The sequence below is a fragment of the Parambassis ranga genome, chromosome 24 (genome assembly GCF_900634625.1).
Source record: "Parambassis ranga chromosome 24, fParRan2.1, whole genome shotgun sequence".
Lineage (NCBI taxonomy): Eukaryota > Metazoa > Chordata > Actinopteri > Ambassidae > Parambassis > Parambassis ranga.
Genome location: NC_041043.1, coordinates 9729827 through 9746231, shown reverse-complemented (window position 1 = coordinate 9746231; position 16405 = coordinate 9729827). Strand labels below are relative to the sequence as shown.

At 42.4% G+C, this 16405-nt stretch overlaps 1 protein-coding gene across 3 annotated transcripts in view; it reads left to right on the top strand.

Moving 5' to 3' along the window:
* Positions 1–7460, top strand: part of flrt2 (fibronectin leucine rich transmembrane protein 2) — a 37889-nt gene extending 30429 nt beyond the window's left edge. For all 3 annotated transcript variants that reach the window (XM_028397168.1, XM_028397169.1, XM_028397167.1), the window contains exon 2: positions 1108–7460. In XM_028397168.1, coding sequence (XP_028252969.1) covers positions 1539–3518 — 1980 coding nt within the window. In that variant the 5' untranslated portion in view covers positions 1108–1538 and the 3' untranslated portion in view covers positions 3519–7460. The remainder of the gene's footprint in view (positions 1–1107) is intronic.
* The last annotated feature ends 8945 nt before the right edge of the window (positions 7461–16405 follow it).

Genomic DNA, 16405 nt, shown 5'->3' with positions numbered 1-16405 from the left:
GCCGCTCCTGTGCTTAACATTCAACCCATCGTTCCCATTATTGTGTGTCATCCAACATTGACTCAGGGTGGAGCTTCAGTTAAGCTGAAAGATACAGATGACAACCACTATCTTTCACTCATGTAGGAGAAGAAGAAGATGAGGAGGAGGAGGGGGAATTGTGTTCGAAATGTTTGATGGGTCATAAAAGTTGGAATAATGGATGTTGGGGTGTCTACTGTAATCCAATGGCCTTGTGTGCCTTACTACAAAACAGTCCATGCTGAAAAATAGCCTGTATCGATCATTCATCACAGGTGGAGGTGGAAGTGGAGGTGGGGACTGAATTATTTTCCAATCCCATTTCACGTGACAGCTCGTGTATGTCACTTTCAGGCTTGGAGGAGGAGCTGATACTTGAGCGTCTCTATTCATCGACTGCCCCCCCCTTTTTATTTCGTAATCTCGCACCCTAAAATCGTCAGTTTGATGATGTTAGGTGTGAGCCTGCACATAATAACAAGCACCTCCTTAGGCCACCCGCAAAAACCGATCGCCTCTGTTTACTGTAAGCAGTCGTGTGTTTATACATGATGTACCTCCAGCTCCAAGCAGCTGGTTAAAAAAAAAGTGGCAGTTGTGTCCCAGGAAATATCTTTGTGAATCCACACATGGAGCTGATCTCTTTATTAACCTTATCTCTTTTTTAGCATGTTTTCCATTAAGCACTGGTGATGTTGCTGAGAACCTCTGTGAATCCATGAGTGTGTGTCCTTGCAGTGCTCTATTACCTCCTTTGATAGAGCGCGGGGGGATAAAAGCCTTCTTTATGTCTGTGAAACCGGATGTGCTGGAGCTGTTCTGAATATTTATCAGACTCTTTTTTTAAACGTAGCCAGTGCATAATTTGACATGAGCAGTGAACAGTATGTTTTGTAACTCTGTCTTTTTGTTTGGGAGAGAATGGAAAGACTGCGAGTGAGGGAAAGACATTTGGTATGTGTGTGTGTGTGTGCATGTTTGTATGTCAAATAAAGAGACAGAGGGAAAAAGAGAGCCCCCCCCTTTTTTCCCGAGAACAGGCCACCCCTGAAAATACTCATCTAGCTTTTCTTTGTTTTCCCACAGGTCTCTGGATCCAAATGTCACCCCCCTTGGACTCTGCCCTGGGCAGGGACCAGCAGCGTGTGACGGACAGGCGAGCGAAGCCTGCGGTGGCTCTCTACTGCGTGGCTTCAAATTGGCCCTGGCTGAGCCCTGCATGGAGCAGCAAGTGAAGAGTCCTGCTATGGTCTGATGTCTCAGCATGGATGGAGTCAGTCAGAGGACTGGCCACCACTAATGAGACCATCGCTCTTCAGCTGAGGACTAGCATTTACAGGATTACTCCCACGGTTTCCTGCTCTTTTCCCAGCTAACTGCATCATTACCAAACTCTCCAAGGTGGACTTTTTGTGGATGTTTTTTTTTCGCGGATATACGTCACTGCCTTTGATTTTCATATTTGTGTTTTATTCCCTCCCAGTTTTTTTATTGTTTGGTTAAGTTTTTTTTTCATTATGGAGTTTCTAACCGGACCCTGGAATAAAGATTGGGCTTCATTCTTGCAGTTTTGGTTGACTGTCATCCTAAGCCTCCAAATGCAGTTCAGTCCGGGTGCCTCTTGCCCGCAAGAGTGTCGTTGCGACAAATCGTTTGTGTACTGCAACGAACGCAGCCTGACATCAGTGCCTCTCGGGATAGAGGACGGCTACAAGGTCCTCTACCTGCACAACAACCAGATCAACAATGCTGGCTTTCCTGTGGAACTTCACAATCTGGCCGCTGTGGAGACTGTGTATCTCTATGGCAACCAGCTGGATGAATTCCCCATCAATCTGCCCAAAAACACCAGGGTCCTGCATCTGCAGGAGAACAATATCCAAACAATATCAAAGGCAGCCCTGGCCCAGCTGAGTAAATTAGAGGAGCTGCACCTTGATGATAACTCTATCTCCACAGTTGGGGTGGAAGAGGGGGCCTTCAGGGCAGCTGAAAGCCTCAAACTCCTCTTTCTCACCAAGAACCACTTAAGCAGTGTTCCCATTGGCCTTCCTGAGGACCTGAAGGAGCTGCGGTTGGATGAGAACCGCATTGCTGTCATTGCAGAAGAGGCTTTCCAGAATGTGACACGCCTGCAGCGCCTCCTGCTGGACGGGAACCTGCTGACGGACGAGGGTATCGCACCAGGAACCTTCCAGGACCTGACCAACCTGCGCGAGTTAGCCCTGGCCCGCAATTCACTCACTTTCCCCCCTCCCCTTCTACCCAGCCAGGCACTGGCTAAACTCAGCCTGCAGGAGAACCAGATTGACCAGATCCCTTTGGCGGCCTTTGCAGGTCTAAACAGGCTAGAAAAACTGGATATATCCCACAACCAGCTTCAGACTCTCACACAGGGTGTATTTGATGGCCTGTCGAGCCTGAGGCACCTCATAGTTCGGAACAATCCCTGGCGCTGTGACTGTGCTGTGAAATGGGTGGTGGTGTGGCTCAAGTCTTTGCCTTCTTCCATCAACGCCCGAGGGTTTGTGTGTAATAGTCCAGAGAAGGTGCGTGGCATGACAATCAGAGAGCTCACCCTGGAAATTATCGAGTGCCCTGTTTATCCAGACCAGCCACCCTGGCCCACCCTCCGATCCACACCCCCTCCCCCACCCACCACCACCCCAGTCACCACAATATCCACCCTCATCACCACATCCGTCCCTTACTATTTTGACTCCCCCTCCCCTCCTTTACCCCCAGTCCATCCAAACGCCCCTGGGCCACTGCCCCCTTACGAGGATCCACTTCAGATCTCTTTCCATGTGGTCAACTCTACCAACATTGAGGTGAGCTGGGCTTCCTATTTCACTGTCACAGCTTACAAGGTCACTTGGGTCAAACGAGGCCAAAGCCAAATAAATGAAGGGATACGGGAGAGGACGGTGAGCGGGGACCGTCGACAAATCAGCCTCACTAACCTGGAACCCCGTTCCGTGTATCGGATCTGTGTGCACGTTCTGGACACTCTTAACTCCTACAGGCCCGGAGAGGATACTATATGCTCTGAGGCCAGGACCAAGGCGTCTGCGTCTACTAAGCCTCCTGGCAGAGAGCAAGCTCCTCAGGACAGCATCAACTCCACGCTTCTATTGGCTGGGATCATAGGCGGGGCGGTTCTTATCATCCTGGTAACGCTGCTGGGCTTGTTCTGCTGGCACATGCACAGGAAGAGCCGGTCGTCTTCGACCAAGTGGAAATACAACCGTGGCAGGAGAAAAGACGACTACTGCGAGGCTGGAACCAAGAAGGATAACTCCATTCTGGAGATGACTGAGACCAGTTTCCAGATAGTGGCACTGAACAATGAGCAGCTGCTCAAGGGAGATTTCCGCATTCAGCCCATCTACACGCCCAACGGGGGCATTGGATTTAGAGACTGTCACCTCAGTAACAACAGCATAGCCTACTGCAAGAGCAGCAACGTGCCCAGTACAGAGTTCTGCCACACGTGATGCAGCAGCACACTGTACAGCGGCATCCACACGTTCACACGCATAAAACACACACATACACTGTTTGTGTAGACAACAACAAAAAAAAAATATAAAAATTCTAGTGAAATATAACTGTACTATATATATTTCCAAGTTCTGTCTACAATGTAATTTATACTGTGGATAATAATGTGGGATTCTCTGCTACTATCTTTTTTATTCTTAGAGAAAAAGAGATACAAGTGTTTCATTTTTTTATAACCAGCAGGGTTTTGAAAGTTGTTTTAATGGTCAGTACTGTACATGAACTTGGATTTGTACAATCATGGCACCCTGGGTGTAGCTTCTGACACACAAACACACACACACACATAAAAAAGGTGTCAGTATTGGAAGGGAGCTTCAGAGGGCTGGGATCCTTTGCTAACCACAGAAGCAAAATATGGCCTTTTTTGTTTGCATCATAAAACCCTGCAAAACCTTCCCAGGTACATGAGAACAGCGGTAAAAGACAACACAGCACAGGGGGAAATCCAAACACTGCTGATGTTTAGAGCGCAGCACTGGTTCAACAACGTGGCGAGAATCGAAGTGCACTTTTTTTTCTTTAATTAATGGTAGCAAAGGCAGGAAATGAGCAGAGGTGGTGATCACATGTAAAGGGATTGTGCAGAATGTCATCATCTGCTGAGATTTCCCAAAAGTGCCCTTAACACTAAATGCATCTTTGTTCTATTAGTGTACAGTGGAACGAAGGTGGGATTAGTCGAGAGACGCTTTTTGGAAAAAGGATGTGCCATTTTCAGCACACACAAGTATTAACACAGGCTTAAAAGCAACAAAGGATTATTGTCTCTAATGAGGTGCATGGATGTGCTGAGACTTGCACATGGTTTTTTGAAGAAATTTCCTAATTTGTTCTGCTTCTGTGTGTGTGTGTGTGTGTGTGTGTGAGCTTCTCCTGTTTTGGCAAATGAAGCCACAAGGGGGCACTTTCCCTCAGCGTCATGTGTGGGACGCAGGAAGAGAGGGCAGAGAGATCACTTTACTTCCACCCCTCCACCCCCCAAAGCCCATTACCCAGACAACATTACTCATGCTCAAGCAGCATTGTGAGTATTCCTGCTCATCGAGCTACTTAATGACGTGGAATCATTTAAAACTAACAGTGTTTTCTGTGTTTGGAAGCTAAATGATATGGATTTTCAACACTGTGGTCTAGTGTGTGTGTGTGTGTGTGTGTGTGTGTGTGTGTAGAGAGAGAGAGAGAGAGTGTGTGTGTGTGTGATGAAGAACGTTAATTATACGCCCACTTATTTCAACCTTGTCCCAGTGTTCATTAGACTTTATAATAAATTAGGAAATTACAACAATAGGATCGCAACCCGCCCATGGATGAACGCAGCGTGTCTCATCTAGCTCCCCGTCATTTATCCTTCCGTCCACACTTTATGAGACGGCCCGCTTCGTTCGCTCACCTGCTCTGTCTAGCTGTGTTTTATTTTCTCCCTTCTATCCATGCCTGTGTCAGTGTCTGACAAAGGCACTCTGATCCCTGCATGGGCTCAATTAAAACAGTTTTACTGCCCTTCAGCTCACAGGCTGTGGTGGCAGCTCTTTGGATGTGAGGTGCCAAGTGAGAGGTCTTCATTATGCACTTTTTAGTAAGACTTCATTTGATTTGACAAGATTTTATTTTGAGGGTCCAGGCTTTAAAGCCTCCCACCCCTTCGCCCACCCTCCCCTCCCCTGTCTCATAATCCTCAACCAAAAAAGGGAGAAAAATATGTAGACCTTATTTTCACTTGGCTGCGTTGAGGCTCATGCTGGGGTTTTTTAACTCTTTGCGAGGCACATGGATTCAGCTTCTTCAACATGATAGAGACGCTAACATGTAATGTAGAATGATCTTCAAGGGCTCATACTCAAGTTTTTCAAGAGTGTGGAGATTATCTTTGAGAGGATTTACCTCGGTGGTCTCAAAAGTAGCTGCACTTACTGTAATTCCAGCAATAGCTCAGTCTGCAATCGCATGGACTTTAATTTGAGTCATCCACAGCTCCAGTGAAATGAACAAATGAAATCACTCATCTCAACATGTCATAAATATTATTATATATAAAATGTTTATTTTAATTAAAGTCTTTGACCTTTTTGTGGATTTTAGTTATTTATTGAACACATAACAGGAAGAATTTTTTGGAAATCTAATTTTTGTTTGACATTTTGTAAAAAATCACTTGAGAGGATTTTAACCTTCTGTTCTCTGTTTGTTCCTGAAGATAACTTTCAGCCCGGCTTAGCATGAAGTCTGGAAAAAAGTTAGCCTAACTGTGCCCAAAGATAAGAAATGTTTATGCACAAAACAACAACGTGTCATTTTACCAGGCTAACATGCTAATCATTAACCTTGGGAGCCACTTGTTTGTATCTAAGCTAACTAGCCCCAGGCTGTGGATTAGTATTTAGAGGCAATGTGTCATGTGTCGTGACTGAAATGCTAACAAAGGATATGTTAACAGATTATTTCAGCACCCTGTGCAGTGTTAGCTGAGGCACTTGCAAACATAATGGTATTGGAAAGTAGTGCAAAATGTCAAACTATTCCTTTAAATTATTAAAAAAAGATGATCTTCCCTGTGCCACACACACACACACACACACACACACACTTTGGGTTTATTAGGTCTTCTGTGGTTATCAAAGCATCTCCACTTTTTATTTCCACCTTTTTCTACTAATATCCACATATCAGCACATCCAGTACTCACCGTCCCATCGAGACACACCAGGCTGCCCCGACCTGTGCTTGGAATCTACCCTGCTGAACACCTGACCGACAGTTGGCCCTGTGTGCTTCACTACATGCTGCACCAGCTGACCATAATCCCACACAGCAACACTTGAACATGTACAACTGTCTTGTTTTTTTATCTGTTTGTTTTCCATTCAAGATTGTTTTTCTCTTTTTTTTTAAAGCCCTATTTTAAAGTCACATGCTGATCAAACAAGTCAGGTCAAACCATCGCTCCCCTGTCTGTGAATGTGTAACAGAGACAGAGATATTTGCCTTACCTTTTATGCAGGACTGAATGAATAGACAAGTTGTTAAGTGGAAGGAAGAAAAGATGAGATATAAAGAGACGGCAATGACAGAAAGCACATTTCTCCATCCGACAATAGCCGCGTTAATACGAAGAGCAACACTAAAAAGCATTACATGCAGTGTAGCTAACGAGAAACCGCTCATCCATAGTGCCAGAAAAAAAAGCAGCGCATGGCTAATGATTCTACCAGCCCGAGGAAGGAGCTTCTTCTGGTGGTAATTTTGATGCAGCGCTGTGACCATTGTGGAATTACATACAATGCAAACTGCAAGCACCAGTTTGTTGCTGTTTCAGACTGTTGTGAAGCTCCTCGTTTAATGCTGAAAACCATTAAGTTTAATGAGAGGTTGATCCAGACGAGAACACGCGAAACACCTTCTCTTCATGCATCTATTAGCCAGTGATATTCATTCAAGAGTTTTTGCATGTACTGTATTTAGCTTCATAGCCTTTCATTTTTTTTGTTGGATTTATTATTTTCCAATAATCACCCAGAGTTGGTTGAGACCATACAACCATACACACAAAAAAAGGTTTTCATGTGCTTTAGAGGAAGTAGGGCTGGTGATTTACAGTGCATGTAAAATGGCTATGTTGGTAATACTTTGCCATCCATGGCTTCTGGCTTCTCATTGAGACACCGCAGCAGCAGTTATACTTCAGCCATCCACACCGTTTCCTTAGGAACCAAAGTTAAAATTTCTGTTCTCATGATGAAATATTGATGTTGTTCCATGTATGTGCCTTGAGGTTGAACTTACAATGTAAAGTCCTTGAAACCTTTAAATGTTTTTGCACAAACTGTAAATACTTAAGTGAAGCTTTTTGAAAATAAAAGAGCCATTGGATTTGAGCGATCACTCCTTTTTTTTTTATTTTAGAGAAAAGATCCCTGATCGCTGATGATGAGTGATCCGGCTTTCTAAATCTATTCCGGGTCAGACTTGTGCTGTACCACACCGTGGCCAAGTTATCCTCTTATTTCTATTACAGGGAGCTCAAGACATGTTAGCATTGCCACCACGGCTTAGTGTTCAGCTGGGGGAAAGTCAGGATGCTTTCTCATTCTGCTTGTATAGCAACAACTAAAATCCCAGAATGGACTCCTTTTTTCTCCAAAGTCCAACTTCTTACCGTCCACATGACCACATCCCTGTGTTGACTTTGTGACTTCCAGCCCACTAAAAAAGCCACGTTAGCCCAATCTTAATTCACTGTGACAATTAACCACAGCTCAAACCTGAACGGGTGTGTGTGCCACTCTGGTATCCTGAGCGGGAAACTGTTGGTGTTTTTCCCCGAAATCCTTAAATGTCAAAATGTGATTTGTTGTTGCAGAATTGTAAGTTTAGGTGGAATGAACTGAGGCTTTGGCACTAAACTACTCTTCATTCCTGCTTCTGTGTTGTGTAACGAGGGACATGAAATATTCAGAGTGTGTGATCTCACCCCGGTGCATTCATCAGGATCAGGTTGTCCATCCATTACTAAGCTCGTACTGTCTAGTTTGAAACCAATTATGGTTCCACCGTCAGAGGAATGCAGTTTTATATAGTTTTTAATGTGTGTGTGTGTGTGTGTTTTCTATAGTGTTACATCAACTAAACAGGAAGGGCGGCTGTATTTGAACTTTTAGAGTTGAAGGTTTTAAATAACATTTATTCTGTCGAAGTGGTTAAAAAGTTACACAAAAATTCCTATAGGCTGCTAATATTAGCTGGGTATTTTGGTGGTCTGTGATTAAATGATATCAACCTGAAATTTACAAATGTCAAACAAACTGGAATCTGTTAGAGATTTCAGAAATCACCACAACCAACAACCTTTACTGTGTGTTAGGAATTCATGTTTATTATTATTATTATTTCAGAGTTAGCAGCAGGCTAATAGAAAGCTGAACAAGGACTTTTATTTTATTTTTCTTGTCTGTACTTCTATTAATTTTATTTCCTTTTATTTTATTTTATTTTATTTTCTCTTCTCTTCTCTTCTCTTCTCTTCTCTTCTCTTCTCTTCTCTTCTCTTCTCTTCTCTTCTCTTCTTTTCTTTTGTAGTGCAACCTGATGTAGTCAGTCCTGAGTAAACACTTTAAACTGGGATAAAAGTAGAGCTGTTGGATTTAATGCTGAAACAGAGTGTGTGTGTTTTTTGTGTGTGTGTGATTCATATAAAGGAAAGTGGTTTGCTACATTCCATATGGCAGAAACTGATGAAGTGTGAATGCGTGCCTTTGGATTACTGAGTGAACAGGTGTTGTAGCTTTTTCTATTATTGTTATTATTTTCTTGCCAAAAGAACATTTAATTTACTGTTTAGTACAAGCTTCACTTTGTGATCTACATTTTAAGCAGTCGTCAGTGTGGAGGAAAAGTCATTAAAGAACGCAATTTAAAGCGATCTTATTCCAGGTGTTATAAACAATGAATGGATCATATTGAAGTGTCTGGTTTTAAGCTGCGCTCTGTTGTTATCCGGCTCTTTCACTGCCCTCAGTAGTCTTTAATTAAAGACTGAATGCAGGTGAAGCCCTCGCTGCTTTTCACAGTACATCAGGCTAATGTGTGTCACGGTGGGTCACTAGGATTTCTGCACATTTGCTGCCAACAGTGAATGTCACGAACGTTAACTTAAAACCACCCGAATCAATTTAGGATCACCTAAAAATGTCTGACAAAAGCAAATGGATGGAAAAATTACTCCAAAACAGGCAGCGTGAAGGTGAAATAGAAAAAAAAGCCTTGTGAGTTCTGTCTTCTTGCTGAAGGTGCTCACTGTGTTTGATGCTAGTCATTAAAATTTGATGTTGTTGAGTTGAAAGAGACCAAAAAAAACAGGAACAGAAGCCATATAGGAGAAATTCCTCTGGCAGCGTTTAAGCACTGTGAATGATCAGGGGACTGTTTTCACATGTAAATTAAATTTGTCCTCCCAATTTTAGCTTTCTGAGCAGAATAGTGCTGTGTGTGTGTGTGTGTGTGTGTGTGTGTGTGTGTGTGTGTGTGTGTGTGTGTGTGTGTGTGTGTGTGTGTGTGTGTGTGTGTGTGTGTGTGTGTGTGTGTGTGTGTGTGTGTGAAATGCATGCAGAGTTCTAGCCTGCTTTTCATTTGAGGAAAATATGCTCAGCACCAAAAGGAAGATAAGTAGGATATTTTCTATACTGAAATGAATAGTATGAATCTTTATAAAGCCTGGCACGTCTTTGGAGTCCTTTCTAAGCAGAAAAACTGCAGCATTTTCTTTAAAATAAATGCATACAATATGCACTTTGCAACTCACAGAGTGGCTTGCCAGCTGTAACCTGGCCTAATTGGTGACAAACTGACTGTTACACATACAGTCGCTATCTGGCTGCCTGAAATCCTCAGGCTCAGAAGGTAAAAAAAAAAAAAAAAAGCCACCCGGCTCTATTCAGTATGATGCAACCAACAAACAGAGCGCTGCAACAAACGCCGCCAAGCTTAACTTTGTAGCGGTCAGTTTCTTGGAAGCAATGGGACATCAGTGTATTAGATATATGCAGTGTGGCAGGTTTACTGAGTTAATGCAGCCTGTGATATTCACACTGACTTTATCATTTTTATTATTGCTGTTTTAGACTTTAATCCTGCCCAAACATTTACATCTACCTATATAATAATTATATTACAAACAGTATAAGTAAGTTGCCAGTTAACCCAGTAAGATTTCACAAGAGCTAGTGTCATCACCTTTTTACAGTGCACACAGATAACTGGGTTATTTAAATACTAAAAAAAAAAAAGTTAAACCACAAAGCTCTGGTGAACTGTGATGCTGCACACAGGCAGATCTATAAAAGAGTCAAAATTAATGTATATTTATTTTTAACAGCACTCATTTTGAGGCCTGTGTTCCAAAAGTCAGTTCACTACATCATTAGCAAAGATGCATATTTTCATATTCTACAATTGTGTCTCCAACTCTCTTGCGCCCCTTTGAGGAGGCACAGTTTAAGTAGTTTGTATGTTAGCTTCAGGTTTGTGGTTCAAACAGATGTTAATTTGTATCTACATTTAGTGAAATGTATCATTTATTTCTAATAATACTGTTTTTTGTTAGAAATCCTGTTATCATCCTGTAATATAAATGTGTGGTCTCCATAATCTGGGTTATTTGACTGAGAGGAAGGAGCCTTGAACCGAAAGTTTTCTAAAAATATTGTAGAAAGGTGAGATTTTTTTTAAATTACATCTTAAATAGAAAATTTAATTCTTTCAATAAGTCCACAAAACAACGTAATAGTCAGACACGCTCTTCACATTTCCACATTCGGTGGGTTTGTCAAATTGTTTTTCTTGATGGAAAAAGTCCTTTGGAGGCTAAACTAAATATGAAGCGAGCATTTTCAATAATTAAAACACCACCTGTTAAGGAGACTTGGAGCAAATTCCCCCAGTAGCCAACCAGATTAAAGTTTAACTTCCTCTCCTGGAGCACGCGGAGCATGGTAGCGCCTCCATATGTTGGGCCGGTGGGTCACGGGAGTCGCCATTCCAGGTGGGACGGTGCAGCTGTGACCTTGAGCGGGACGCACCGTCTGCTAGGGCCCCATAATGAATGAAGACGGTGATGAATAGTGAAGGCACAAAAAAGGCTCACGGCTTTCTGGAGGTGACCAGAGAGGAAAGCATTCCCTCTCTCTCCCTCACTCTCTTTATTTTCACGTGAGATGTAAGTTCGGTGTGTTCAAGGCCTCGAAGATTTATCGACTTTACTGCGGCTCTGCAGACATTTAGGATGTAAGAATCGACTCCGGTTTTGGACTGGAACTTTGTAGAGACAGAATCAGCAAATATATTGAATCATTGGATTCACCTTTAAAAAAAAAACCTTCATCATCAACCAGTGATAACATCACCATTATGCTGAACTTTCTATTAATGCATTCAGTGGGGATGTCAGTCAAAACAAGGTCTTCACAGGAGTATTTATGACTGGTTCACTGAAGGTCATCTCATCTAAACATGAGTGATGAGGAGCCTTGATGACAGAAAATGAAGTCTGCACACTGTACAAATATTTTTTTCAAAGTAAAAGGCAGAAAATAATCTAAACTAAATCATCAGCCCATTAAATCAATTCTTCCTTGATGAGGTATAATTGGATAAATTTACTTCCACTCAACCATGCATGCACAAAAAAATGTCTGATTAAAGGATTCATCTTCTCGACACAGTGTTTAGGCATTAAGTTGCTACCAATTGATATGTATTACAGGCGAGCTAACCTTCGGAAATATTAACCAGCTCAAAATGATGTATTTAGCATGCAGTGCACTGGTGTTAGCTTAGCTATGCAACAGAAAACAACACTTATAATTAAAGGCTTCATGGTCCCTGCTGCTAAAGGACAGCCTTCACTAGAAAAAATTATTATTGTTAGTTTTTTGATGTGAAAAGTTTGTGTTGAATGTCCATTTCTAAGCTAATGTATATGCGAGGATACTGTAGAAATTGGTAACAAGTAATTGACAAATGATGGATGGAAATCATCAATCTCAATAGCAGCAGCTGTCTAAAGCCCGGCTTACACTGTGATTTTGGGCTGTCGCAGACAAAGACGAGCATTGTAGGAGAATCGTGGCTCTAAATCGGTGGTCTTATGTAGGTTCCCCAGGTATACTATACTCTGTGTTTTTTTTTTACAGTGTATTTAGCTGATATGGGGCCATATTCTCCTGGTTGTACCATCATTCCTCTGTTTCACCTTGTCTTCATGTTAGGGGAGAACATGTGAGGAACACTGTGAGCACTGTCTGGACTCATAAAGACCCCTGAGTCACAAAGTCCTTGTTCACAGCTGCATTCTTTTGGGGCTGAGTCATAAATCTCCTCCTTAAGTGAAAGTAAAGCTTTGTGGTGCTGCGGTACTGTCGGCCCAGAAACAAAGGCTTTGATGAGCAAAACATTTTCTCCCGTCTGTGATGGAAAGACTGCTGAGTGTTTGTTGCCTGGCAGACGTCTGCAGCTGATGCAACGCTGGAAAGAAAGGCAGTTTTTTGATGTGCGCTCATTAAATTTGACTCAAATTAAAATCACTTTTTTGTATGCATACTTATATATAATTTGGTCCAAGACATTTATGTTGTTTTATTATTAACGCGTTTGGACAATGAGGAAAAAGGGTGGTTTCCTATTATTATTATTATTATTATTATTAATAAGCAGGCAAGTGTGCATTGAAAATCAGATAATGGGTTAAAAATAAATAAAAGTTAGTTTACCCTTGATTCAACTGGTTCCAAGATGTTCAGTAATATAAACCTTCAACTTCACAAATCATTATTTTTATTCTGTTGGACCTTCTAATGAGCTCTGAAGTCTTTACCTGATTTAAAAGAGGAAATTCACAATCCCTACATGTTTCCTTGGCTGCAATAGATGCATGAATTATAGTCCTGCAGTTTCACTCCAACTGCCTGCAGACACGGTATTATTTCCTGTTTCTTTTACCCTTTTGAAAATTCATGTGCTTGGTGTTTTCGCTCTCTGGAATCACCCCATTTTTCCACTTCCTCTTAGAAAGAACAAATTTTTCCAGTCCCAAACAAACATCTCAGTCTAAATTGGAAGCTCATTAGAGTCTCACACATCCACTCCAAGCATGGAGGAAAAAAAAAAGGCGAGACATTATGAATTGATTTTCTCTATATCTGGACCATAAAAGCCGAAGTGCATTAGCATTAGAGAAGATGAACGTTGCATTTGAGACCAGCAGAGGGGTGAGAGTGGTGCTGAATTAAACAGACATGTTTAACAAGCTGTTAACAACTCTCACTATTCCACTCTCCTTCTTTTTTTTTCTTCTATTGCTGTAAGTAGCACAGACAAAAACCAGCCGTGGCCTGAACGGGAGCGCGGTCCCACGAGAAAGCGCCATGAAAAGGCTTTGGTTGCGGAGAGGTGGTGACAGTTCACACGGCGATACTGGAGAGGAGTCCACACGAGACAAGAAGCAGAAGCCCTTTTGTCTCACAGCTGGGGGAAAGTGTGGCTCAAAGCTGTTTAAATGTTATGGCGGCTAGGAATGGTTCTTAGAGCCCCGGGTCCGGAGTGCACATTACATGTTAATGACTTGGAACACAGACAGCAGAGCAGAGGCTCAAACTGCCAATTAAGCATATGCTGCAGACGCCACTGGTGTTCACACACAACCATCTGATAGCGCTCAGACTTGGCCTGCAGATCTGAATCTCTCCATGGGACGTGGAGGCCCTCCAATGGTGAGTCATTAAGCCACAGACATCCCTGAAAACCACAGAGGAGTATAAGCAAGCTGCTGATTGGGTATCAGTCATTCAGACCCATCCACAGTCGATCTTTTATTTTCATGTCCGCCTGTTTCTCACTCATCTGTATGGTCGCTCTGTGATTATGATGTTTGTGTGTGAAAAAGTAAACAATCTCTTTCCTCAGCTACTCTGTGAAGTGCCGAACATCCGAGAAACGGTATCAAAGCAGCATTTGGTTGGTACAGCGTGGAAGGACACTTTTTGTAAGCACACACACACACACTGGATTGTTCATGTTTTATAATCAGGAGTGGGGTTAGGATCATTTGAATGAGCATTCCAAACCAATCAAGACTGTACATTTGGTTGCTGCGCCTGAAAACGTGATTTATACTTCTGCTGTGTGCACCCTGCACTTCCTGCGATAGGTCCAAGTCAGCATCGTATTTCCTCCCACACATTTTCACACATGTTTTATCTGAAACTAATAAAAAATGACGAGCGTCGACTTAGCGTCTCTCAGTGGTCAGACAGGAATCCAGTCAAACTCTGCATGTCCTCCACTGAGTTTGAAGTTGAAACCATAGACTGTAAATAAATATGGATGACATAACAGCTCCCCAAAAGTAAAGCCAGAACATCTCAACTGTCCCCGCTGGCGGCTGACTACAGTAGAGATCATACACCCCACCTCCTCCATTTTAGTAGATAGGACACAGATCTAACTAAAAACTAAAGAACTCCGCAGGTAAATTTGTAGATGGTTTAAAGCTAGTTGTTGTTAGCTAAAAAGAACAAAGTAATGTCACAGTCAGCAGTTTATAAAAGGTTTCTGATGATGGGAAATCATTCCGGCTAGAGCTGGGTTCGGACGTATCCGGATATTTCCTGTTTTTTTTCTGAGTCCACCTCTCGGATTCGCGTTGTTCAGACTCGGTCATACTTCCGGGTTCACAGGGACAGTGTCCGGGTCGCGTGCAAAAGCCGTATGTAAACAACCGTCAAACTTCAATTTTTTTTTTTCCAAAGAAAAAAACATGACGCAAGCGCACACGCGGTCCTGCCACAGCCTGAGCGGACTCTGTATTATACGAGGCGCCACCTAGCAGGTTAAGCCGGATAGAGCACGGACACTGCGACACACGGGTCTGTGATAGCCAGATTTGAAAATAGGTCTGAACATATCCAGCTTAAAGGATCCAGATTCAATCCCACTCTAGCTGGATTGACTTTCTCCAGTGTGGACGGGGCCTAACATGGGAGCAGGATGTTTTGGCCTCACCTTTATATATATATATATATATATATATATATATATATATATATGTAAATACAATCTATGGTTAAAACATATTAACGTGTTTGTTTAAAGACCTGGCCCTGGCCAAAAAAGTCTACCGGCATGATCAGAGCTGTGGTCTCAGAGGGGGGGCCGGTAGGAGATTGGGCAGCACTGGTGCAGTGCCAACCATGGTCAGATCCCTGATTACAATATTGACTCACAGTTTATTTAATTAAGCCTTTTTTGATGAAAGAAAAAAACCTCAAAGTGAAAAAAAAAATCTCTACAAATTGATCTAAATTAAGACCATGAAAAAAACAGAAAAGAATTGATTGCATAATTCACCCACGTTAGGTCAATATATAGTGGAGGCTGCTTTGGCAGCAGTTGCAGACTTGACTCTGTGTGTGTCTGTCTCAGTTTTCATGTCTGGTCACTGCAGAATTTTCCTTTTTTTCCTTTTTTTTGTTTCTTTGCCAAACTGCTCAGGATCCGTCAAGTTACACTGGGCTCACGAAGACACAGCTCGCCAGGTTTGGACTGGGGACAGGGATCTGATTTCATTATGTCAAGACCGCTCTGCTGTGGCCTGGTGTTTATCTCCTTAAAGAGATCACATGATTTATTTCGCTTTTCTTTCACAAGTCATTCCAGGCCTGCTGCAGTGAAGCACCCTCCAAAGGCCAGGAATATGTTCTGATGTGGACACAGCTGCAGACGACACTGATGTGTAATGGTTTTTTAATGGTTTTCAGCTCACTTGCACAGGATGTCTGTGCATTTAAACACGTTTTAGATAAATAATGCCACCCTAGTACAAAAAATAATTGGTGTGACATTGTATATGTTGTTGTTGTGACGTGTATACATTTTTACTGCTACTAATGTGTTTATCTGTTACATCCACAACTCTTCTCACTCCTTTGCTGTTTTGATGACACTGTCAGAGAAGTTTTCTCAGCTCGTATCTTTTTAATTGGCTGTGAAGGCTATAGCATACGATCCACATCTTTTCACACTCATTAAACCAGCCGCTGACCCCTTGCAGTCCACATGGATGCCTCTCCATTCGTTAAATAAACTGTTGATATGCATAATGTTTTAGGCAGTAAGAGTCAGCTTAGGATGCTGTAGATTTATTTATTGTAAATACGAACAGCAGCATCATGGTGTATTCAGGAGCTCACTGCATCATAGAGTGCTTCTCTATCCTCATCAGTCATTGGAATCAGCTGGAAGCTACCTCACTACACGTCACAATGCTCGG